Source organism: Coenobita brevimanus, chromosome 93 (assembly GCF_032717465.1).
Source record: "Coenobita brevimanus isolate Jiangsu-jjx chromosome 93, ASM3271746v2, whole genome shotgun sequence".
NCBI lineage: Eukaryota > Metazoa > Arthropoda > Malacostraca > Decapoda > Coenobitidae > Coenobita > Coenobita brevimanus.
The window spans coordinates 13,380,599-13,404,655 of NC_137046.1; the positions used below are offsets into that span (position 1 = coordinate 13,380,599).

The following is a 24,057-nucleotide window of genomic DNA, read 5'->3' on the forward strand; positions in this document are numbered from 1 at the left end:
GTATCTCCTTGGGCAGACCAAACTTTGTGAAGAACCCTAGCATTTCCTTAACCACGTTCTTTGCTGAGATATTTCTAAGTGGAATGGCTTCAGGATAACGAGTAGCCATATCAATCAGGGTCAACACATAAGAAAATCCTGAAGAAGTCTTAGGAAGAGGGCCCACAATATCCACCAACACACGGGTGAATGGCGCCTCAAAAGGAGGAATGGGAACTAGAGGTGCAACCTTTTCGGTCTGATTACACTTCCCCACAACTTGACAGGTGTGACAAGACTTACAATACCATGAAACATCCCTGAAGATACCTGGCCAGTAGAAGTGTTTCAAAATGCGTGCCACAGTCTTCCTCACTCCAAGGTGTCCTGCCAAACTGGAATCATGAGCCACTCTAATGATATCCTGCCTACAAACACGAGGGATGACAACTTGATGTACAACCTCCCACTCACAGTCAGCTGATGCTGTTGGGGGTCTCCACTTCCTCATAAGTACTCCTGACTTTATATAATAACAAGTAGAAGCACCAGCTGACTCTTCCTCACTGCAAGCAGAGTTAGCTAGACCTTTCAACTCAGGGTCAGCAACCTGCAACTCAACCAACTCTTGACGAGACAAATTATCAACACTACGGGGTACTGCCTCATCTGGTGAGTGGTCCAAATTAGCAAGAAAAGTGTCAGCTAGGATAACATCATCATCATCATTATCCTCTAAGTCACCAGTAACTTTAGACTTAGCCCTAGTGACAGCACATGCAGGGAACACATCAGGGACATCACAATCCTGGGTCGCAGCCACTGGCTCACTAGACAACTGAGGAGCTGGACACACTTGACTTCCACCAATATCATTTCCAAGTAAGAAAGTTACACCTGACATTGGGAGTGTCTCAACCAACCCAACCATAACGGAACCATTAACAAAACCAGACTCTAAATTCACTCTGCACAGAGGGACGGAGAAGTAATTATTCCCTACACCTTGTAAGATTACAGTTTCATCAGAGGAATTAACATTAGAGCCTAGAACACTGGTCAGCATAAGGGATTGGCAAGCACCTGTATCACGATATATTTTAACTGATTTCCTGTCATTACTGTCCAGAGGACTGACAAAACCATCAGACAGGAAATTAGCACATGAACTCTTGAGAGTGTCACCCACGTTACTGCTCAAAAGAGGAGCTCCATCATGAGAATTTAATTTACCCCTCAAAGCAGGTTCAGTTAACTCAGTTAAAGAATTCTGGGAACTCTCAAGAGTGGACACTAGACCAATTGACTGAATATTTAAAGACTCCTTTTTGTTCACATCACGCTGTCTCCTGAAACATTTCTTCGTAGTATGACCAAGCTTACTACAATAAGTACATTTACTTTTCTGAAATCTAGAGGTGAAGCTGGTATTTACTTCCTGAGAAACATCATCTTTATTCTTTTTCCTGTTACCTGTACTCTGAGTAGAGGCAACGTACTTACTCTCAGCTTTCCTCTATTCTTTAGAATATCTCTTGTGAGTGAGAACATATTCATCAGCTAAAACTGCAGCATCAGACAAATTATCTATTCTTCTCTCATCAAGATATAGGCTTACATCTTTATACATACACCTTCTGAAGTCCTCCAGCAAAATCATCTGCTTAAATTTACCAAAATCAGAATCCACATTCATAGAATTTACCCACTGCTCTAACAGATCTTCTTTGATTTTTGCATACTCAACATGGGATTGCTTACCTTGCTTATAAGTTGTCCTAAATTTTACTCTATAGGCTTCAGGAACAAGCTCATAGGCCTTAAGAATCAAGCTCTTAACTACATCATAATTATCAGATTGATCCTGAGGCAAAGATGCATAAGTTACTTGAGCTTTACCGGTGAGAACAGTTTGAAGGAGTACTGGCCAATACTTTTTGGGCCAATTAAAACCTGTAGCTACCCTCTCAAACAACTGAAAATACTTTGTTAAATCAGATTCATTAAAAGGAGGGACAAGTTTAACATTTTTAGCCACATCAAAATCATCAGAGCTAGATGATCCAGTTCCACATTGTTTCATGCGATACTCATGGTCTGCCTGAATCCTAGCAATTTCAACTTGTGCCTCAGCCTCCTTAGCTTTTGTCTGAAATTCAGTCTCCTTAGCACAAGCCTCCTGCAGGGCTAGCTGTAACTTAGCTAATTCAATCTGCGTTTGCTCATTTGGAGGAGTTACATTAAACAAGCTTTCATTAATCATGTCAACAATTTGATCTGTAGAATGATGAGAGCGAACAGCAATTCCCAATTGTTGAGCAACAAGCTTAAGTTCATTCTTTGTTCTGTTTTCTACATCACACACTATTTGCACATTTGACAAAAAATCTTTGGCTTCATCAAGCGTAGTAATAGTAGACATCATGAATAAATCACAATCACAAAATATCAAGCAATATCCTTATGATAATATCCTGAATATCCTGATAAGAGGTCGCCAAATTTATGTTACGGAACAGAAAAAGATAATGTACACTTTAAGTGAGAATACTAAAAATCACTACTGTCCCGTAAAGTTCCAGGTTCAAAACAAAAGAGTTAGGTAAAATTACAAGTTAAAGTTTAATGCTCAAACTAACAACAAAACATTCAGGACTCATAAGGATAATGTAATGGCAAAAAACAGGTTAAATATATGGTTAACTGCAATAGCCTCTATTAACACGAAATTAGCAAGAGTAAATTTATCTAAGTCAGCCCTGATAAAATGAAAATACCAGATAATACTCGGTGAATGCAAGCTATATTATTACAGATACGAAATATTATGAACAATGGCTGACATGAAACTTTACATTAATCACAAAAACCTTACTAGGCCTAAGAATTAACACCTTATGCTACACAGTACAAGAAATAATGCAATATCACTTATACTCAAATTACACAGCTGCTAGATGGTTGGAGACTTCCTGAGCACTCACAATAATAACAACTGTACAGGGGAGGACAGAGATGTGAACAAAATGAGGAGTAGATCTAAGTGGCAATAATGCAGAGACTGAGCTCATTATATAGGGGCCGGCAGAGCTTGATACAACTTGTAAGAAGGACGCGCAAATGAAGCCAGAGGGGACAAAGGGTTGACACTCCTGCTCTGAACAACAGAAAGAACGACTTACTCTACGATAAGGGTAGAAGGGGGGAGTGAGGTAGAACACGCTCGTGATCAAACATGCAGCATACAGTACGTTAGAATTACACAAAGGATGATGAAATCATAGGCTATGTAACAATATATATATATATATATATATATATATATATATATATATATAATTTCATTTAGTAGTCGTAAATAGCTGACGTGAGACAGAGAGGTGTGTTTTGGTACAGATTTGGCAGTCGTGCGAAGGGGAATTCCCATGAGTGACAACGCCCAAATGATCTCGATACTTTGGAAGGACTAAAGGTACGGGTACCACAGAGGTTATCGCATTTCTTCCGGGGGGCCACAGAATGCAAAAGGTTGAGAATCACTGCTCCGGATAGTACCATAAGTGCCTGCTCATTTCTCAGCATTTTCATGTGCATTACATCACCATCTAAGTCAGTTCCATCACCATCGAGGTGACTGAGCTGAATTGCCATCCAAGTGACTCAGTTCCACCACCATCCAAGTGACTCAGCTGCATTGGTAAGTGCTAGAGATAGAGCACTGAGCAAAGAAAAAATATCGACAGCTGAAAATCTTTAATTTTTCCCTTACCATTTACTGGAGCGATGCCTCCATAATGTCATTCCAGGCACCACTTAACTTTTCAGTACACACAGTATCGCATAACGCCCACCTCTCCATCTTTTGACTAATTATGGAAATGGCGAGGATGAAATTACTTGGGCTAGAGACCCTATAGAAAGAGAGGCTGGACAACCAATATTTTCATTTGCTCGCTGATTGGTTGGCCGACATGGGGCCATTTTCTTGCAAACGCATAGCAGCCCAGGTGCTAGCTGACTGCAGATTCATCTAAAACATACAATTCATCATCTCCTGTGATACATGATTAGTTGACAAATGTGGTTTTAATTGTAGTATAGTTTGTTGATTTGAGCTACTGAAGATTTTCGTTTTCATATTCATCTCAACAAATGGATTTTACTTCAGAGAACAGGCAAATACCGAGATAATGACCAGACTTTGATGGTGACAAACCAGACTTTTGGTAGCCGCTAACAGGGGCTGCTGTGTTTCTTTTCCTGGAGTGTTCTTGTCCATATTAATGCTTGTATGTGATGAACTTGGTTGCAGTAACACACATGGACATTATGTATGTCTTTTCCGGCTACTTGTGATCCTGCAAGAAGTTAATTATGTAAAATTAAGGTGAAGGGAACAAACTGGTCCGCACACGAGCGTCATGGCCTTGCCAGGTAAGTTTTACGTTTTTTACATATACTTGGCCCATTTATGAAGATTTGTTATACCATAATGCAAACTGGAAGAGGCAGTATAAGTATACATAATATTTTCATAAATGAAATGGAAATAAGGTACACTATATGTTGGACCTTGTGTTTAGCCCCTCTAACTTTCATACTTTCCTCATTACTAGCAATAAAATGAAGAATATAGTCGGCGAGAGAACAGTTTTGTATGCATTTAGTCTAAGATACTGCATACATGTTGGGCATTTTAATGTTAGATGTATGTATAGGGCTAAGGCTTAGTTGTAAAAAAAAATTATTCATTTAAGATTAATGATTGCCTGTTAAGTCCTCAGATGCAACAAAGAAATATTGTATGTTACTGATAATGTATTTTGTTGACTACATTAGTTGTAGGGAAGGAATTCTTGAGTATCGGTCCACTGCTGATCAGATATCCATTCAAAAGCACATGCAATCTTCACGACCTAAGCATATTTAATTCTGAGTAGCTCCTCAGTATGGGAAAAATTTCGTGAAGTTGTCCTGGATAAAATTTTCACTGAATGTAATAACTCCCAAAATGCTACAGTGTTGCCAGCTCATTATTAACATTATATTTTAATCAAAGTTGTTAAAAACAATACCCTAATAAAAGGAAAAGCCACACAAATTAAGAGTAGTGCATGCACTATAGTGATTAGAATATGTGCTACACTAAATACAACACTTGTAATCAACTGTGATAGATAATATAGGTTAGATCATGGAACATTATACATATACAGTAAATACCTAATGTGCACCTACAAATAGTATTCTCTACCTATGTCTCTTTATCGCCAGACACTTTAATCCCGTAAGGGGTGGCAACAAAAAAAAGTTGCCTCCATGTCCCGTGCCATTTCGCTGTATTAGAGCTACAATAATTTTGATGATTATATGTGATCTCTCCTGTACAACACCCGACATGACACTTGCAACAAAATTTGATACATATTGCAGATTACGTTTTAAAAAACTGTATTTCGTACATAAAAAACACCTACTGAGTTAGACCTACAATGATGTGGGTCCATACTCTCTACTGTACATTGTAGGTTTTGAAACGTGAGTAATGATCATGTATTATATTTAATTTTTTCTTATCGGCATGTTGCATGACGGATGCTTTGTATTATGATAAAATTATATTACCATATGTATTTACCTAACCAGTTCTCAAATTTGTGAACTAGAGAGCATTCAGAGACCGCATACTTTTGCCAGTGCCATTGCCATAAAGGATCCGGATCCGGATCCATGGAGATACTGTGTGGGATGCATAGGATCCAGATCCGCCCAAAATTTAATCAATTGTTCCTTGACCAATGGCCCACTCTTCCACAACATTTTATTGAGATTCACTGAGAACTTTTATAGATATTGTGCGAGACACATAGGATCCAGATCAGCCCTCAAATTAAATCAGTTCTTTCTTGGCCCATGGCCCACACTTCAACAAAATGTTTTTGAAATTCACTGAGAACACTTGGAGATATTGTGCAGGATGCTCCGGATCCGGGTTCATATCCGTCCAAAAATTTTATTAATTCTTTCTTGTCCATGACCCACCGTTCCACAGAATTTCATTGAAATTCATTGAGAACTTATAGACATATCGTGTGGAAAAAACAAACAAACAAACATAGGTGAATACATACTGTAACCTTCTTCAACTTCGTTGGCGGATGAAATGACTGTGATGCCTTAATACCATGGGATAGGAAAAATGCAAATACAATAACCACTTTAAATGAGTGATTATACTGCACTGGGTATTATATGCACCGAGATTAAATTATATCTATTATATACATATATACTATATATATATATATATATATATATATATATATATATATATATATACCTAGGCTGCTTCCCCCAAGGAAAGGGAGGTAGCCGAGACAGGACGACTCACTCTCCATTTACTCATCCATTCAAACACATTTATTCGCATCTTAGCCCCAGAGGGGAGAACAGACAGATCCTCACCGCACCACACCGCACAAGGGTCAACTGCACAATGCAATCAGTGACATCCGCAGCAGGGCCCGACAGCAGAACTGGTTTACCCCTGCCACATCATAATAGACCCATCCCCTTACCCGCACCTGACCTGACTAGCTGATCAGACCAAATGCGGGAGAATATCCCCTCAGGGCTGCGTCATCACTTATTCATTCACAATTTCTCTCCATTTATTTCTGTCACGCACAGCCACTCTTCCTTGCTCAACAGACATCCCTCTCACATCCAGCGCTCTCTTCACACTGTCCATCCATCCTATTCGTGGTCTTCCTCTCAGCCTTACACCTCTCACATCAGATCTAGTTATCTTTTTCACCAATCGCTCATTATCCATTCTCTCCATATGCCCAGACCATTGCAACACCCTCTGCTCAACTCTACCAGCCATCTCCTGAACAACTCCAGTTCTCCTTCGCACTTCATCATTTCGCACTCGATCCATACGCGTCACTCCACACATACTCCTCAGACACCTCATCTCCATTACATTCAAACTTTTCCTCTCTGCTACACCCATATTCCATGTTTCAGCCCCATATAATGCAGTCGGTACCACAACACCCTCATACAGCCTTCTCTTTACATCCATTCTAAGCGAACGACATTTAAACATTTTTTTCATTCCTCCCAGCACCTTTCCTACTTCATTTATTCTAAACTTCACTTCTGCATCTATTCTTCCATCCACAGCAACATGTTCATTCATTCATTCATTGCCAGACGCCATGTATCCCAGACGGGGTGGCCAAGGGCTTAGAGTTAATTGTTTTACAGGGAGGGGCACTAATCCTCCACCAACCCCACTTGACACGCAGATATTTAAAACAATCTACCTCCTCAAGCAACTCACCATTCAAAACTATATTCATCCCCCTACCATCTATCAACCTCGTACACTTCATCACTTTACTCTTATTCTCATTTACTTTCAATTTCTTCCTTTCACACACCCTTCCAAACTCCTCTACCAACTGTTTCAATCTCTCCTCTGAATCAGTCACCAGTGCAGTATCATCTGCAAACAGCAGCTGGGTCAGATTCCACTCTCCTCCATCAACATTTACCAGACTCAGACCACCTAAAACTCTTGCATTCACCTCCCTTACAACACCATCCATGTAAATATTAAACAACCAAGGCGACATCACACATCCCTGTCGCAGTCCCACTCTCACGGGAAACCAATCACTCACAGCATTTCCCACTCTTACACACGCTCTACTATTTACATAAAAACTTTTCACCCCTTTTAGTAACCTACCATCAAGTCCATACAATCTTAAAACAGTCCACAAAGCCTCGCTATCAATTCTATCATATGCTTTCTCTAAATCCATAAATGCCCAAAACACATCCTTGCCTTTTGCTAAATACTTTTCACACACTTGTCTCACAGCAAACACCTGATCAACGCATCCCCTCCCTCTCCTAAAGCCACACTGCTCATCACTAATCACTCCCTCTGTACCCTCTCTAACTCTCATAATTAACACTCTACCATACACCTTACCTACAACACTCAACAGACTTATACCCCTAAAGCTAGTACATTCATACTTATCTCCCTTGCCTTTATACAACGGGACCACACAAGCACTTGCCCAGTCAATTGGCACCATACCTTTCTCAAAACACACATTCAACAATCTTACTAACCAGTCAACAATAGTCACTCCACCACCCTTCAGGTATTCCACAGCACACCCATCCATACCTCCAGCTTTCCCTGTTTTCATCTCCATTACTGCTTTCTCCACTTCCTCCTTCGTGATCAAAGAATCATTCAACTCTACCAACACATTTATTCCTTGCACCCTTCCATCCGCCACAATCTCAGCCACCCTTTCCTCCTCTACATTTAACAATCTTTCAAAATACTCTGTCCATCTCTTCCTTACTGCATCCATCTCAGTTAACATCCTTCCATCCTCTGCTTTTACTCGTTCTTCCTTCCCAGACTCTCCCTTTCGCACCCTTTTCACCTCCTTCCAAAACATTTTCTTATTCTGTTGAAAATTCTCTGTCAGCCGCCTACCCCACCTCTCATCTGCTGCCACTTTAGCATCACGCACAGCCCTTCTCGCTCTATTCCTCTTTTCCTTATACCTTTCATATGACATCTCATCCTTCCTCTGCAGCCACACTTCATATGCACGTCTCTTCTCAGCCACAGCCATACTTACTTCCTCGCACCACCATTCACTTCCTTTTCTTACACCACCACCCACACGTCTCACACCACACACCTCTTCTGCATGCCCCACCACAGCACTCTTAAACAACTGCCATTCCTCCTCCACGCTGCCATTTTCCCGATCTTTCACTGCGTTCCACTCATCTTTCAATTTCTCCTGATACTCTATCTTTTTCTCTCTTTTATCCAACTCACTCACTTTCAAAACCTCCCTGCCACACCTAACCCTCCTAGCTCTCACCCATCTCTTACCTACTCTTAACTTTCCCTCCACCAGGTAGTGGTCAGACATATATATATATATATATATATATATATATATATATATATATATATAAAATCCATCTCTCTCTCTCTCTCTCTCTCTCTCTAAATGTGTGTGTGTGTGTGTGTGTGTGTGTGTGTGTGTGTTCGGTGGGGATGCCCATCTTCCACTCACTCAGTGTAGTGATACCCTATTTTAATGTAACTCGACATTGACTGACAAGCCAAAAAATTTGCTGTAAACCAAGAAATCATTTTATATGCTGGATGGTAATCTTATAACCCAACACGTGTTCTTTACGTGTCAACATGTGGGTTGGCGGTGGATTAGTGCCCCTCCCCGGAAAACAACTAATTAAAAATACAAACGAAATGTCTCGGGCCAGGACAGACAAACAGGTGACACCCAAGGCCCAGACATAGGACAGGGTACAGTTTGCAACATGAAATGTAAGGAAGAGAGAGAGAGAGAGAGAGAGAGAGAGAGAGAGAGAGAGAGAGAGAGAGAGAGAGAGATTCTGCAGGTGCTTGGGGGTGAAAAAGTGGACATAAGTGGACTGACTAATACTAAACGGTAAGAGTGGGAGTATGGATGGTGTATGTGAGCGGCACTACAGTAGGTGTGAATGAAAGGGCAAAGGAGGGTGTACGTATTGTTGTGTGCAAGAGATGGAAGGAGAATATACGAGAGTATGGATCAGCTGGTTCAAGGACTGTGTGGGCATGATTGAAAGTAGGAATACAAACTTTGGCGATTGTGCGTGTGTGCCTCAGTGCAAGATCATGCAAGCAGAGTGAAAGAAGAGTTCTGGGCAAATGTGGAAGTGTGCATAGAAAAGTCTGAGAGGAATGAAAGAGTGTTTTTGATCGGAGATATGAATGGAAAAGTAGAGAGTGTGAAGGTGGATGGAGTAGTTGGTGAGTGGGGTGTGCCTGCCGAAGCGGATGAGAATGACAGTGATCTAGTGGACGTTTGTGCCAGGAGGGGATTGGTGATAACCAATACCTTCTTTAGGCACAAAGTGATCAACAGACATACGTAGCGAGTGATGAGAAGGGCAGTTAATGAACTGAATGAACGGAAGACAATGACTGTTTATGTGTGTGTGGATGAGAGAATGAGAATGTATGTAATGGATGCAAGTGCATACAGAGGTTGGGGGAGTGGACTTTCTGACCATCACTTGGTGGTGGCGAAAGTCAGTGTGCAAAAGCAATGGATGAACAGAGGAAGGGAAGGACAGAAGGAAGTAGTCCATATAAGGAAGTCCATAAATGCTGGCGTACCCTCGATAAAACAAGTATCGGCACCCTGTCAATGCTAGCTATTATGAAACACGGTCGATGATTCACGGGAAATGACACTATTATGTCGCTTTGTAGCCTTCATTTGTGCTGTTATATTCTACAGATATATAGCTGGATCCGTCATTGTAACTTGTACTACATGGCAACTCAATCATTTTTGTGATTTAAAAGGCATGCCAACACTACCGATTGAACCAGAGACGAAGCATTTCAAATCGTATCTGACCCCAAGGTACCGATTTTTTTTTTTTTTTTTTTATCGAGGGTACTTCAGGGATCAGTTTTGGCCCCAACCCTCTTTCTTATTCATATAAATGACCTATCTGTCACTCACAACCCAATGCACTCTTATGCTGATGACTCGACACTTCATAGTTCTTTCACATTTAGTACCTCCTTTACATCATCATCATCATCATCATCATCCAGACCTCCTTTCCCACCCAAGGGCAGGGTGAGGAGTAGCAATGTCCAGACAGCATAAACTTGGCCAATCCAAATAGGCCACACTACCATTCACTCATCACTCAAGCCCCCAGAATCCCGGCTCTACCGGATACGCCAAAAACATTCACCACAGTCTGATATTGTAAATTCCCAAATAAACACAGCAGATTCTCTGAACCAGGACCCTTGTAAAATTAATCAATGGGGACAAACAAATCTGGTCTCATTTAATGCTCAGAAAACTAAATACATTAATTTCTCCAACAGAAAGAATCCCTCAGACTCTCACATAATTTTAAATGATGTCAATATTCCCATATCCACTACAATTGATATCCTAGGTGTTACTCTAAACCTCAACCTAAGCTGGACAGCTTATGTTAATCAGAGTTCGTGAATTCTTCACTGACGAGCAGTTGGCCACAATATACAAACGTCATGTGCGTTCTCAGATCGATTACTGTTTTCCATTGTGGAGTGCATGTGGGGCGGTTGCATTGAGGAGGTTGGACAAAATTCAAAATAAAGCCTTTAGATAAATCACTAATCCTGCCATTACGCGGGACCTTCCTCCATTGTTTGTAAGTAGTGATGTTGCATCTTTAGCATTCTTTTAACGATATTTTTACCGTAAGTGCTCTGACGAACTTGCTTCAATTGTGCCTCCCCTTCACATTTTCTCCCGAAATACTCGGGCAGCTGGGAGCGCCCATGAACTCACACTCTCCCCCCCCCCAATGCAGAGCTTCTGCTTATCAAAATTCATTTATCCCCAGAACTACTACTCTCTGGAATTCACTTCCTGGGAGTTGCTTCCCACAAACATTTAATCCACTTTTATTTAAATCCAGCTGTTATAAATATGTTATGAATGGAGGATGCCTTGAGGCACATGGACTTGTTTTTTTATTATTTCCTTTGTTTTTCCTTCCTCCATTCATTGTCTCTTAAAAAAAAGGTAGAAGGGGTGCAAAAGGATTAAAAAAAAATGAATATAAGAGAGAAGTGGAGGAGCGCATGGATAAATATAATTTGGGGCAGTTGGGGGTATGTGGAAGGTCTGTCCAGATATTCACAGAAGAAATTTGTGCAGCATATGAGGCGGTGTGTGCAATGAAGAGAAGACGAAAGAGGGAGCATGGAATAGCATGGTGGAAAGAAGAGGTGAGACCAGCTGTAGCACAAAAGAAGGAACCATATAGTGTGTGGATGGTAAGCAGAGGCATGGAGGAAATATAGATATGGAAAAGAGAGTTATATCTAGAGAGGACGGGAGAGGTGAAAAGATTAGTAAGAGAAAGTTCAAAGAGAATGGATGAGGAATTTGAGTGTAAAGTGGAAGGTATTTAAGAAAATGTTCTGCAAGGAGGTAAAGAGAGTTAGACAGCGTGATAAAGAATTTTGTAGGGGAATGAAATATGAAAATGGTAGATTGCTTGCGGAGAATGGGGGAAAATGAGCAGATGGAGAGAACACTCTAAGGATCTGTAAAACATAGAGGATGAAAGTAGTGCGAGTATAAGTGGCTGAGGAATGGCTGGAAGATGGAGGGAGGTGTGAAAGGATGAAAGGATCAGAAATATGTAAGTAGTGGAAGCAGTGAAGAAAGTCAAAATAAGGAAAGCCCCTGGAAGTGAAGGAATGCATGGTAAAATGATGAAGCATGGGGAAGAGAGTAATAGAATGGATATGGCAATGTGCAGATTGGCCTGCGAGGAAGGTAGACTCCCAGAGGATTGGAAGTCAGGTATAAATATTACCCTGTACAAAGGAAATGAAAAAAAAGAAGTGTGTGGTAATGATAGGGGCATTTGTCTTCTAAGTGTAATAGGAAAAGTACATGGTAGGATACTTACTGACAGAGTTAGGGAAATAACTGAGGATTTAGCTGGTGAAAAACAGGGAGGTTTAAGGAAAGGAATACTTTGCGTAGATCAGAGATTCATCAGTTGGTCTTTAGTGGAAAATTTTCTGGAGATGGGAAAGAAGTTGTATGCGGCCCTCATGGATAAGAAGAAAGCGTATGAGAGAGTGGATTAACAAGGAATATGGAAAATATTAAGAATATATGAAGTAAATGGGAAGCTGTTGAATGTCGTGAAGAGTATGTATGAGGGTGCTAAGGCTGCAAAGCGTGTGGATGGTGAACTGAGTGCTTTTTTCTGTCTGAGTGTTGGACTGAAACAGGGATGTGTCATGTCTCCATGACTGTTCAGTCTGTTTATGGATGGGTTTATAAAAGAGTTACAAGGTAGGCCAGTGGACGTTCGAGCGGCCTTAATAAGAGAGGGCAGAGTCTGGAAACTTTAGTTGCATTGTTTGCAGATGATACAGTACTATTCATTGAAGACAAAGGGGAACTGCAGGACTTGGTGAATGAATTTGGGAGAGTGTGTAGGAAATGGAATCTAAAGGGAAATGTCGGGAAGAGCAAAGTTATGGTCTTCGAGATAATGAAGTCACTGGATGTGCAGTAAGGTTGGATGATGAGGAAATGGAAATTGTGGGTGCATTTAAGTACTTGGGTACTGTGATGAGTAAGGATGGAAGCTTGGAGGATGAAGAGCTTGAAAGGGTACAACAGGGAAGAAAGGTTGATGGTTCTTTGAAAGCAGTGATAAGAAGTAGGGAAGTGAGCATGGAAGTAAAAAGGATGCTTGTAATACCAACTCAAACGTATGGAACCGAAGCTTACACATCGTAGAATGGACATAAATCAAGAGTGAGAGCAGTTGAAATAACTTACTTGAGAGGAGCACGTGGAGTTACATGGAAAGAAAGAATGACAATTGAGGATGTGAAGGTGCATTGTGGTGTGGATGTGACAGAAAGCGTTAGAAAAATACCATGAGGTGGTTTGGGCATGTGGAGAGGATGGAGAGCAAGATATTAATGAGGGTAAGTGTGAGGGAGGTGAAGGAGAGGCTTGGAGGAGAAGGCCGAGGATGAGATGGAGTGATGGAGTAGAGAGGTATATGAGAGAGAAGGGTGTGTTAGTTGGGTGGAGGGCAGTGAAAAGGCAGGGGGCAGGGCGACATGGAGGCCATTTTTTTGTTGCCACGTCTTCGGGATTAAGGCGTCTGGCTATATATATATATATATATATATATATATATATATATATATATATATATATATATATTATATAACAGAAGAGAGAAAGGAAAACAAATGAATAAAAAAATTTATCAATACACCAGGTGTCCTCCATTCATAAAAAATTTTGTCACAGTTTGACTTGAACAATCGCTGAAGTTTGGGTGGAAACCTCTCTGGGGAAGCGAGTTAAAAAGGGATGCAGTTCTGGGAAAAAAAGAATATTGTTTGGCAGAATTTCTACAGTATGGCAGTGTGACAGTCCAGTCATCAGCACTACCAGATGCCCTTGTTGTGAGCGGGAAGGCATGGGGAGGTGGCTATACGGATGCACCTTCGTCTAAGCATTTGCCATAAAAGTATCTATAAAATGATGCAAGGGAGGCAACATTCCTTTATATCTGAAGGGAGGGAGTTCATTTGTAATAGTAGGGTTATTAATAATTCTAACAGCCTTGTTCTGAATTATGTTTGGTTGTTTTAGTTCTACCTCTCCACATCCACATGGGCGAACAATATTCCAACTAATAGTGCACATGACTCTTATAAATTATAGGTAGCTGCTCGTCAGTGAAGAAGCGTCGGACTCTGAACAATAATGCAAGTTTCTGTGAAGCGATTTTAGTAATTGATCTAACATGAGAGGTCCAGTTGAGGGTACTGTTAAGTGAAACACCGAGAATTTCAATTCGTCCAGAGATCGGAATATTAGTGACACTGAAGGTAATATAGGAATCAGGCAATATCTGTCTATTAGTAAACTGTATATAATATACTGTATTTAGTTTTACTAGAATTAGATAAAACAATGTTATTTTGTACCCATTCAGTGATCTTAGGTAAGTCCTGATTTATGGAGATTGCTGTACTGAGTTGTGAGTTAATGAACTTTGTGAATGGGTGTATATATATATATATATATATATATATATATATATATATATATATATATATATATATATATATATATATATATATATATTGTAAGTTAAAACATTTTATATCATGCTTAACTTTATTATTATGGTTTTGTCACGGCAACACACGCACACACCCGTCCCCTTGCTCAAGGGGGACAGTAACCATCCACTTCGTCAGTGAAACTTTTCGCAACCTGAGCGAGGCGCGAACTCCCGTCCACCAGTTGGCAAGCGGGAACGTTACCACTGCACCAGCGAGCGGTGTGTGTGTGTGTGTGTTCTTACCTAATTCTTTTTACTTAATTTTATTATTACAGGATTGAGTCAAGCTCGTAGTGTCCCTTATTTTAATACTATTTTATTATATTTTTCCTTAAAGCTGTAAATGTTATTTTCACACATGATTTCTTCCGGTAATATATTCCATTGATCTATTGCCCTGTCTGGGAAGCTGAATTTTCTCACATCTTTCTTTATTTTTTTCTTACATCGTCGTCGAGGCGTATGGAGATCGCGCCCGGGTGTCCTGGGGAGGATCAGGAGAGACTGCAGACTGCGGTCTCCAGCGTCTAGGGGCGCCGACAGGGGAGGGCTGCGGCATCGGCTTACGCTGGGGCCCGTCAGGTGCATCTGTTCCAGAGCCAGGTGTAGGGAGCGGAGGCCAGGGGAGGCTGTGAGGCCTGCTGTGGCCACTCTGGTACAGGAGGCCTGGGCTCTTTCTTGTCTCCCACCAGGGTGACGTCTCGCTCCTTGCCTCCTTCCGTGCACCTTCGGAGCGACAGTGGGCCGTCTCACGAGGGCGGGAGCGACAATAGGCCATCTCTACCAGGGCACCTTCGGAGAGACAATAGGCCGTCTCACAAGGAGGGGAGCGACAATAGGGCGTCTCTACCAGGGCACCTTTGGAGCGACAATAGGCCGTCTCACGAGGAGGGGAGTGACAATAGGCCGTCTCTACCAGGACACTTTCGGAGCGACAATAGGCCGTCTCTACCAGGTCACTTTCGGAGCGACAATAGGCCGTCTCACGAGGGGGGGAGCGACAATAGGCTGTCTCTACCGGGACACTTTCGGAGCGACAATAGGCCGTCTCTACCGGGACACTTTCGGAGCGACAATAGTCCATCTCACGAGGAGGGGAGCGACAATAGGCCGTCTCTACGGGGACACTTTCGGAGCGACAATAGGCCGTCTCACGAGGGTGGGAGGCGACAATGGGCTGTCTCTACCGGGACACTTTCGGAGCAACAATAGACCGTCTCACGAGGGCGGGAGTGACAATAGGTTGTCTCTACCAGGACACTTTCGGAGCAACAATAGGCCGTCTCACGAGGAGGGGCGCCGTCTGGAGTGTCTAGAACAACTCCACCCCTAGCTGGTTCAACAACCCCACTCCGTGAAGGTAGTGTCCTTCTCCTACGATGGCGATGGCGTGGTGGCTGAGAGACTTAGGGGCGCACGGCCAGGGCTAACATTTTAAATTATTCTGCATCCGCCAAGTCACAACATAAGGGACCCCTTTTTACTTCTATCTTTTTTCTCTAGTTTGTCTGCATATGCTATTGTTTCTCATTCATTTGAGCTTTCTGCTGTGTCAGCACTAGTCACCCAGCTGTTTGTTGCCACAGTCACCATTTGCATGTTTGCCACTTATTTAATTAGTTTTTTCCGACTTTTTTTTTACATAGAACACTCCACATATACTGTAGAGTTTGTTTTATCTCATTCGTTCGTTTTGCAACAGGGACATGAGCTTGACCAATACTACAATAGACTTAGCTAGGCGGTAGTTTGTCAACTGTTGTCTCAAGAGCTCCATCCAACGTTCACCCGCCCTATCTGACAGCTCAGCTCTTAGAGAGAGAGAGAGAGAGAGAGAGAGAGAGAGAGAGAGAGAGAGAGAGAGTGCTCTTCTTGATGATACTGCTGCTGAATGTTTTGTTGAAATAAGGGCAGCAGTATAATAGTAATGGGATGTAAGGCAAGTGTATATGGAATAATGTTACTGACCTGTCATTTCCCAAATTAAGTATTATTTATATGTTGTAAATATTAAAAAAAAAAAAAAAAAAGTCTCTTCTAATCCACATAGGGAGGTGAGCCTAGGTAACATGCTGATGGGAACCACTTCGTCATAGTCATGAATATCCAGAATAGTCTTTAAAAGTAACTGTTATGCTGGGTGTTTTTGGTCCGACCTCTTGTCCTAAAAACACCAGCGACTGAGCGGGGTCCTCTTTCTAGACCGGAAGTAGAACACTCACAAAGGAACAGGGGATAAAAACTCGGCAGTATACCTTAACACATCTATTGTCTTAATTCAAACTCCTTACAATACATAAACAAAGATACACTGAATATTGAAGGGACAAAGTGACAGAGTTATTGCTATTGGTACAATGTGTCCACAAGCACAGCAATGATGTCGGGGCCAATATACAACCTCCTTTAATACACATACTGTAGATATGACAGGTCACTAGGGCACAATATAGGTGTTAGAGTTAATGCACAATTGCCATTTAATACACTCGTCAGGGTACGGTACATATGGATGATGTGAAGCATCAGATTAATCAGTACTACCATACATATCACATAGGCGTGATGTCTGCACCCGGGTCACGGCGCGCGGGAATGTCACTTAGCCGCGGTGACACTTTTTACACGTTCTGTCTCTATGGACTGTTCTTAGTCTTGGGCCGCCACTGATGCATTTCCCTGGTTCCGTAGGGCGTAGGTATAGACACAGTACCTTGGGTCAGTTAGGACAGGAATCTTGGTATATTATTTTTGTCTCGCTGTTCACATTCACTGACTATTACCTTCTGGTGTATAGTTTCTGTCTCACTGTTCATATTCACTGACCGTCACTTTCTAGTGTATTGTTTCTGCCTTACCGGTGACATTCACCAACTATCATGTTCACTAAGTCTTTGACACGACTCGGGAGGTGGAAGGTGTCGTCACTGGACTGCTTATGCCTGGGGTTAGTAGAGGTGGTGCCCGGGAGTGGGACGGAGCCCCTAGGGAGAGCTCTCCTGTACGAGGGCACAGCACAGCTCTTAGGGGCGTCACCGCCTGGGCATGTTTCGTATCTGGAGTGCAGGGAGGCCCTTCCGTCTGGGGGCCTTGACCTGATAAGTGGCCCTCGGGACTGGGGCCGAATAGTGTCAGGAGTCAGGCCTGCCGCTTCTTGCTCCGGGCGGAGGGCCAACAGGGAGTGCGGCCTGAGTGATCCTGCCTTGGGGTCCGCAAGCTGGATCTGGGAGGCCTGGTGCTGCGGTCGCCTACAGAGTGGGGCGCCATCAGGGGCTGGCTCTGGCACCTCTTGTGCAGGGCGTTCGTCAGGGGCCGGCGTCATCCAGAGACTGGTTGTAGGGCAGGAACCCGGCCTTCAAGGACAGGACCTCACCATCACTCCTGGAATGGCAGCACCTCCGGGGAACCACACCTGAAGGGAAAGAGAAAAGGGCATCCCGCGCAGCTGAGAGGTAGTGAGCCGGCCGTGCAAGGGGCCTTCCCCTCTGGAAGATCCCTCGAGACTACAGACGAAGGGTGTACAGTGGCTGTCCCTTCCCCAACATTTACAGAGGGCCGTTGTTGCGGTTCCACAGTCTCTAAGGGCACCAGCAGAGGGACATACTGTGGCCGTTCCTTCCCCTGTACGTATGGTGGCCGTTACCACGGAGATGCTCCCGAAGGAGGTACAGGCAGATGAGGGACGTATGGTGGCCGTTCCCTCCCCGTTACGTACGGTGGCCGTTACCACGGGGCTACTCTCATAGGAGGACGAGGAGGTGGATGAGGTACATACGGTGGCGTTCCCTCTCCGACACGTATGGTGGCCGTTATCACGGTTCAACTCCTCCTGCCTTTGCCTGTCGGTGTGTGCTCAATAGCTAGCACACCGAGGCATCTCCAGATGTGGCTGTAGCTGAGGAACATACGGTGGCCATTCCCTCCCCAGTATGAACAGTGGCCGTTACCGCGGTGTTGCCTGGGACTGAATCTGGAGCAGTCCCACCCCTATCTTGATGAGGGCTGCTCCATCCGTGAAGTAGTGTCGCATTCCTGCGACATCGCAGTTGTGTAGGTTGAGGGGAAAAGGGACTCAATGTAGGGGCGCCCCAGCTCCCGTCTTGCTCTGGGCTAATCCCGCACTCACCTGGCCTGCCGTGGTGTCCTCCTGGGGTGGGGGTAGGGCTGTGGCTCCGTAGCGGGGTGGGGGGTCCAGCGGTGGAGGCGTGTATTTTAGTAACCAAACTCTATCAATCTTAAATAACCGCGGGCAAGATAAACAGTGCCGGTGTTAATTGATCTAGCGTCGTCTGGCAACACGATACTGATCTTTAAATGCCTAGAAATAAACTTAGCTGAGGCTTAGACAAAAACATCAGTTTTATTCAGCTTTATGTATTAAGAATGCACCACTTGTGCACGCACAGAATAAAAAATGCTAAAAAATGCACAGCAAAATCTGAACAGTTGTTCAGTGGCGTTTCCTAGCAGTGATCACTAATCTTTAAATGAAATTGAGTGGAGCCCAGCAACTATCCATTTGCTACTCCAACATGCTGTCCAGTCTCTCTTTCTGTATGGTCTTCAACTTGGGCTTGTGGTAGCTAGACCCGGTCTCCCCTGCAAATTGCAATTAGTGCACTAACAAACTGCAACTGGTCTCGGTAAAGTACACATATATCACAGCTTAGTATACTTATGGCTTTCAGAAAATAAAATTGTATTCACTGTATGACTAATACAGGGGCATAGCCAGAGAGTTCACAAGGGAGGGGGGAGAAAGATGTCGATAGATTCTTGAAAAGGTGGTGTGAGGTGAGCGAAGCGAGCCTATGCAGCTAGGGGGTCTGGGGGAAGGCGCTGTGAACCACCCCCAGGAAAATTTTTGAAAATTAAATACTCTAAGGGGCTTTCTGAGGCCGAAGGTATGTATTGGAATATTTAGATGATAACTCATTATAGTGAAAATTACGAAAAATTATTTTGGCTGCAAAAAGAAGCTTTTTTAATTATCCTTATGGAATAAAAGAACGATAATGCATCTGGGAGTCTCATGTGCATTTTCCTTGCCTTTGAGAGCATAATAATCTTAGCTAAGTTAGTTGAAGCCTGGAAATGTGAAAATTAATCTGACAAAAGGTGATAACAAAAACATATTATTGTATTCTAAAGGAAAGCAACATAATTTTAATTATTTCACAAATCTCTTGGTACCTGAAGACTCAAGTATCATATAACAGACACTTCCATAGTTCATACATCATCTGTAATTATAAATGCGCCATGCATTGGAATTCTACCTACTTGGTTAAACTAAAAGGGTAAGTCTTTAAAATATGCCAAATTACTTAAACTTGTCTGCTGTTTTTAATTAACTGTTCTAAGATATTTGTATAATATATATATATATATATATATATATATATATATATATATATATATCAATCTATCTATATCTATCTATCTATCTATCTATATTTGTCTATATCTATATCTATCTATCTATCTATCTATAGATATATATATCTTTTCTACTTTGATCACAGGTAATAAAAGCTCTAGCACTCATTCGAGCTGATCATTTTCATACTTTGAAAAGAATATTGCTTAACAAATCATAGTTCTGATTTATTTAATTAGAAGAAAGCAATGATAACAAAAACATAAGATACGGTATTGTCGAACTCAGACAAATAAATGTAGTTTCATTCATAATAATACTCTATAACCGTTATATCAACTAAAAAAAAAAAAACACCACCAGTTCTAGTTACATGTATATGCTATCAGCAGTTTTGCATGCCATGACAATATATTTATAAAAGGAGATTTAGTCTTGTTGCTTTTCTCTTTGAGTGATAGTACATAAAGTCATAAACAAAGTAGTCACTTTTCCACACAAGTTATTTATTTATTATTATTATTTTAAGGTTAAACTTCCCAATCAGTTTTATAAGTATGAGAATTTTGTTTATAATGCTGCTACAATATATCTCCATACACTTGTACTGACATCACATACGGGATATTCAGTTGGTGTGCGTACCGTAGCATACTGAAACACACATAACAAAGTCATAGTTTTCTTTTTTTTCCCAAATGTGAAAACAAAAATGATATGATACTTAACCAGCTGCATTCTGGCAGATTTGTCATCACTGACCCTCTCAATCACAGGAGATTTTGTTTTTTGGGGGGGCTCAAACCTCCACTTTTTGTAAGAAACAATGGCAAATCACAGAAAAAGTGCTATCCTGAACTTAGAAGTGGGGTATACAGGTGACCCTTTAACCCGAGGCGTCCCGTCGACGTATGGGCATGTCGCAACATTTTGTCACAGCTAGTCCCATCGACGTAGCAGTACGTCACACAATTGGAAGGTTCATAATTTGCACAATTTTCAATTTTCGCGGTTGATTTTTGGTATGTATACACGGGACACCTTCCTCTACAAGATGCCAGGCAAGGACAATGCCTTACCCCGCATGACCTCCTCCTCCCGCATGCCATTGTCTCGGCAATTCACCTGTTATCAGTGACCTTGCCAATAAAGACATTAAGGGCCAGAGTGATTCCACAATCGATGACAATGTGGAGCACAAAGTTTACGTAGCATTAGAGGAAGAAGCAGTCAGAAATGATGATCAGGTAATGTTGCCGAAAAAGGTCAGGTATGTTGATGTGTTAGTGAGTGAAACAATGTTCATATTGCCTATATTACTGTGTGAAAACCAATATACCCTCATACTACATATAAATTCGTATCAAATAAATTAATAAATACCGTTTATGAGTGGTGTGGAATAGTTACCCTCCCATAGTACTCGTTTTCTTAGGAACCAACCTGAGAGAAAACCCAGTAAGGTAAGGAGTACTGCTAGCTGTTTGGAATATTTTAAACGTCAGGCAAGCGATTTCTCTATGAATCTTCGATGTTTCTCGCCAAAATTGGAGGTTTGAGCCAAAAAATTTTTTTTCCATAATTGGTTGGGATTGGGGAGAGTCAGTGGTAGAAAATCGGTCAGAACGTGACGGGTTAAACACCTGGTACCGTGTTCTCTGGAGCTGAGCTGTGATTCTTGCATTTTCTATGGTAGCAGTATCACAAAACACTCAGAATAAGTAGAAATTTGTTCATTTGGTACGAATTTATATGTAGTACAAGAATATATTGGTTTTCACACAGTAATATAGGCATCATAAGCATTGTGTCACTCGCTGAACACTTCACCATACTGCACCTTCCTTGGCGATATTATCTCATCACTTCTGCTCGTTTCTTTCTCTAGTGCCACATAATCTTTGTCCTCCACATCATGATCGATTGGGGAAGCACTCTCGCCTTGAATTTTGTACCGGGGCTCGACATGTCTTTATTGGCCAGGTCACTGCTAACAGGTGAGTTGCCAAGACAATGGCATGTGGGGGTGGGGGGGAATCACGCGGGGTAAGACAGTGTCACCAACCTGGCGGTGGATAAAGGACGGTCTCCCACATATGCCTACCAAAAATCATGCACGAAACTTGAAAAATGTGCAAATGATGGACCTCGCAATTGCAAAACACATGGGTATGTTGATGGGACTCACTGTGACAAAACATTGTATCATACACATATGTTAACGGGATGCAGTGGGTTAATTTGACTCACACAATTTACAGTTAAAATTATCACTTTTCTGCGAGATTCATTCTGCACATTGCATAAAAATTGCAAAAGAAACCTTGCGCATGTAATATAGCCCTGGAAGAAAGAACAACCTTTCATTATTTTTCCTTAGAAGACACTGAAAGTAATCCCTTTATTATCTGGACATTCACTAATTGGACACCCCACTACCTGGACATTTTGGGCCTGGGCCTTTGGAACCCCAGAATAGCCAAAAAAATAGAAAAAAAAATCCGAATTTTTCTCCACCTGTAATTTGAACTTGGCGTGCCGAACAGCTGTGTTTACACATGGCTGCCAGCCCCCTGTTGTTTCTCCCCTACTCAGTTACCACCTAACTACCATCGTGAGTAGATGCTCATCACAATGGATGCCGCACGTGGTCGTTTTTGTGAATAAACAGTGAATAAACTGCAATACCCCGTGGCTAGACCACACAGGAATTTACAGTGTTGTGCAGTTAAGAAATTAGAATTTAAAGTCCAGAGAATTAAGTGTGGAGTGCAAACTGGCGGTTGCAACTGGTGTGGCACAATTAAGAACAGACTATGCAGTGTTAAACAATTATAACTCACAGTGCAAAGAATTAAGTGCAGCACAACACTGGATTAATGTACGTGCATCAAGAGCATTTTCTCCACTGCCAGTGCCTTAGAGGAGGCGGCCATGGACATGCTGTAAATATCTTGTACACTGCTAAATATTTTCCATACTCACTTCTAATTCCCTATGCTCTGGTTCCTTTTCATTTATTCCATGCTTTTTGTCTCTTATTTGTGTGAATAGGGTCTTAAATAGGTGCTATGTTATTTTTGTGAATAGGGTCTTAAATAGGTGCAAATTATGTCCAGTAAGGAGTTATTTAGGTAGCTTTCAAAGATATGCGGGGTTAGGGTCCATAAGTACCAGTCCAGGAGGCAGGGGCCCAGTATCCGGACAAAACCACTTCCCGGACATGCCTTTGGCTGTATTACATCGGATATTGGGAAGATTACTGTAATTCTGAACCAGAAAAAAATAAAGCAGTAAGCAGAGGTGTGGACACGTTCTTTACTTGATATTGAGTGTCTCAATGACTCACCACAATTCTCTCTCTCTCTCTCTCTCTCTCTCTCTCAAGTTATTATTTATTTATTTATTCGTTTATGTATTTTTAAAGATTTATTATTATTATTTTCCTTGCCCCATAGAATTTCAAGACCCTAAAGGGGGGGTGGCTGCCTCCTCTGCTCCCCCCCCTTCACTACACCCCTGGACTTATATATACTCTTTAAAATTCTAGGCTTGCTAACGGCCCCAGGATAAACATAACGTACGTGGCCTATCCATCTACCAAGAATATGACTGTGGACGACCCAGACGCTCCTGGTGGCAAGAAAGTCATTATACTTGACCCTGAAATACGACTCATCGAACTCATTGCTGAAAATATGAATTTCTCGTAAGTTCATGTATACAGTCTGGCTTTTTCATAGTTCATAAGTTGCAATATAGGTCAGAAAGTGCCCTTACTAATTACATGTCATGGCACAGACGATTGGTTCCTATATGACTTTTGGGTATGACTAACAGTTGATAGTTAAAACTATTGAGCAATTTGCATCAAAATATTCATCGGTTATACTATACTTGTTAGGGTTGCTATAAGTCCAGATTTT

At 42.0% G+C, this 24,057-nt stretch overlaps 1 protein-coding gene across 1 annotated transcript in view; it reads left to right on the forward strand.

Annotated features, from left to right (window-relative positions):
- Window positions 1-24,057, forward strand: part of LOC145412363 (uncharacterized) — a 138,988-nt gene that overhangs the window by 49,985 nt on the left and 64,946 nt on the right. The window contains exon 6 of the mRNA XM_080282252.1: window positions 23,682-23,840. Coding sequence (XP_080138378.1) covers window positions 23,682-23,840 — 159 coding nt within the window. The remainder of the gene's footprint in view (window positions 1-23,681; window positions 23,841-24,057) is intronic.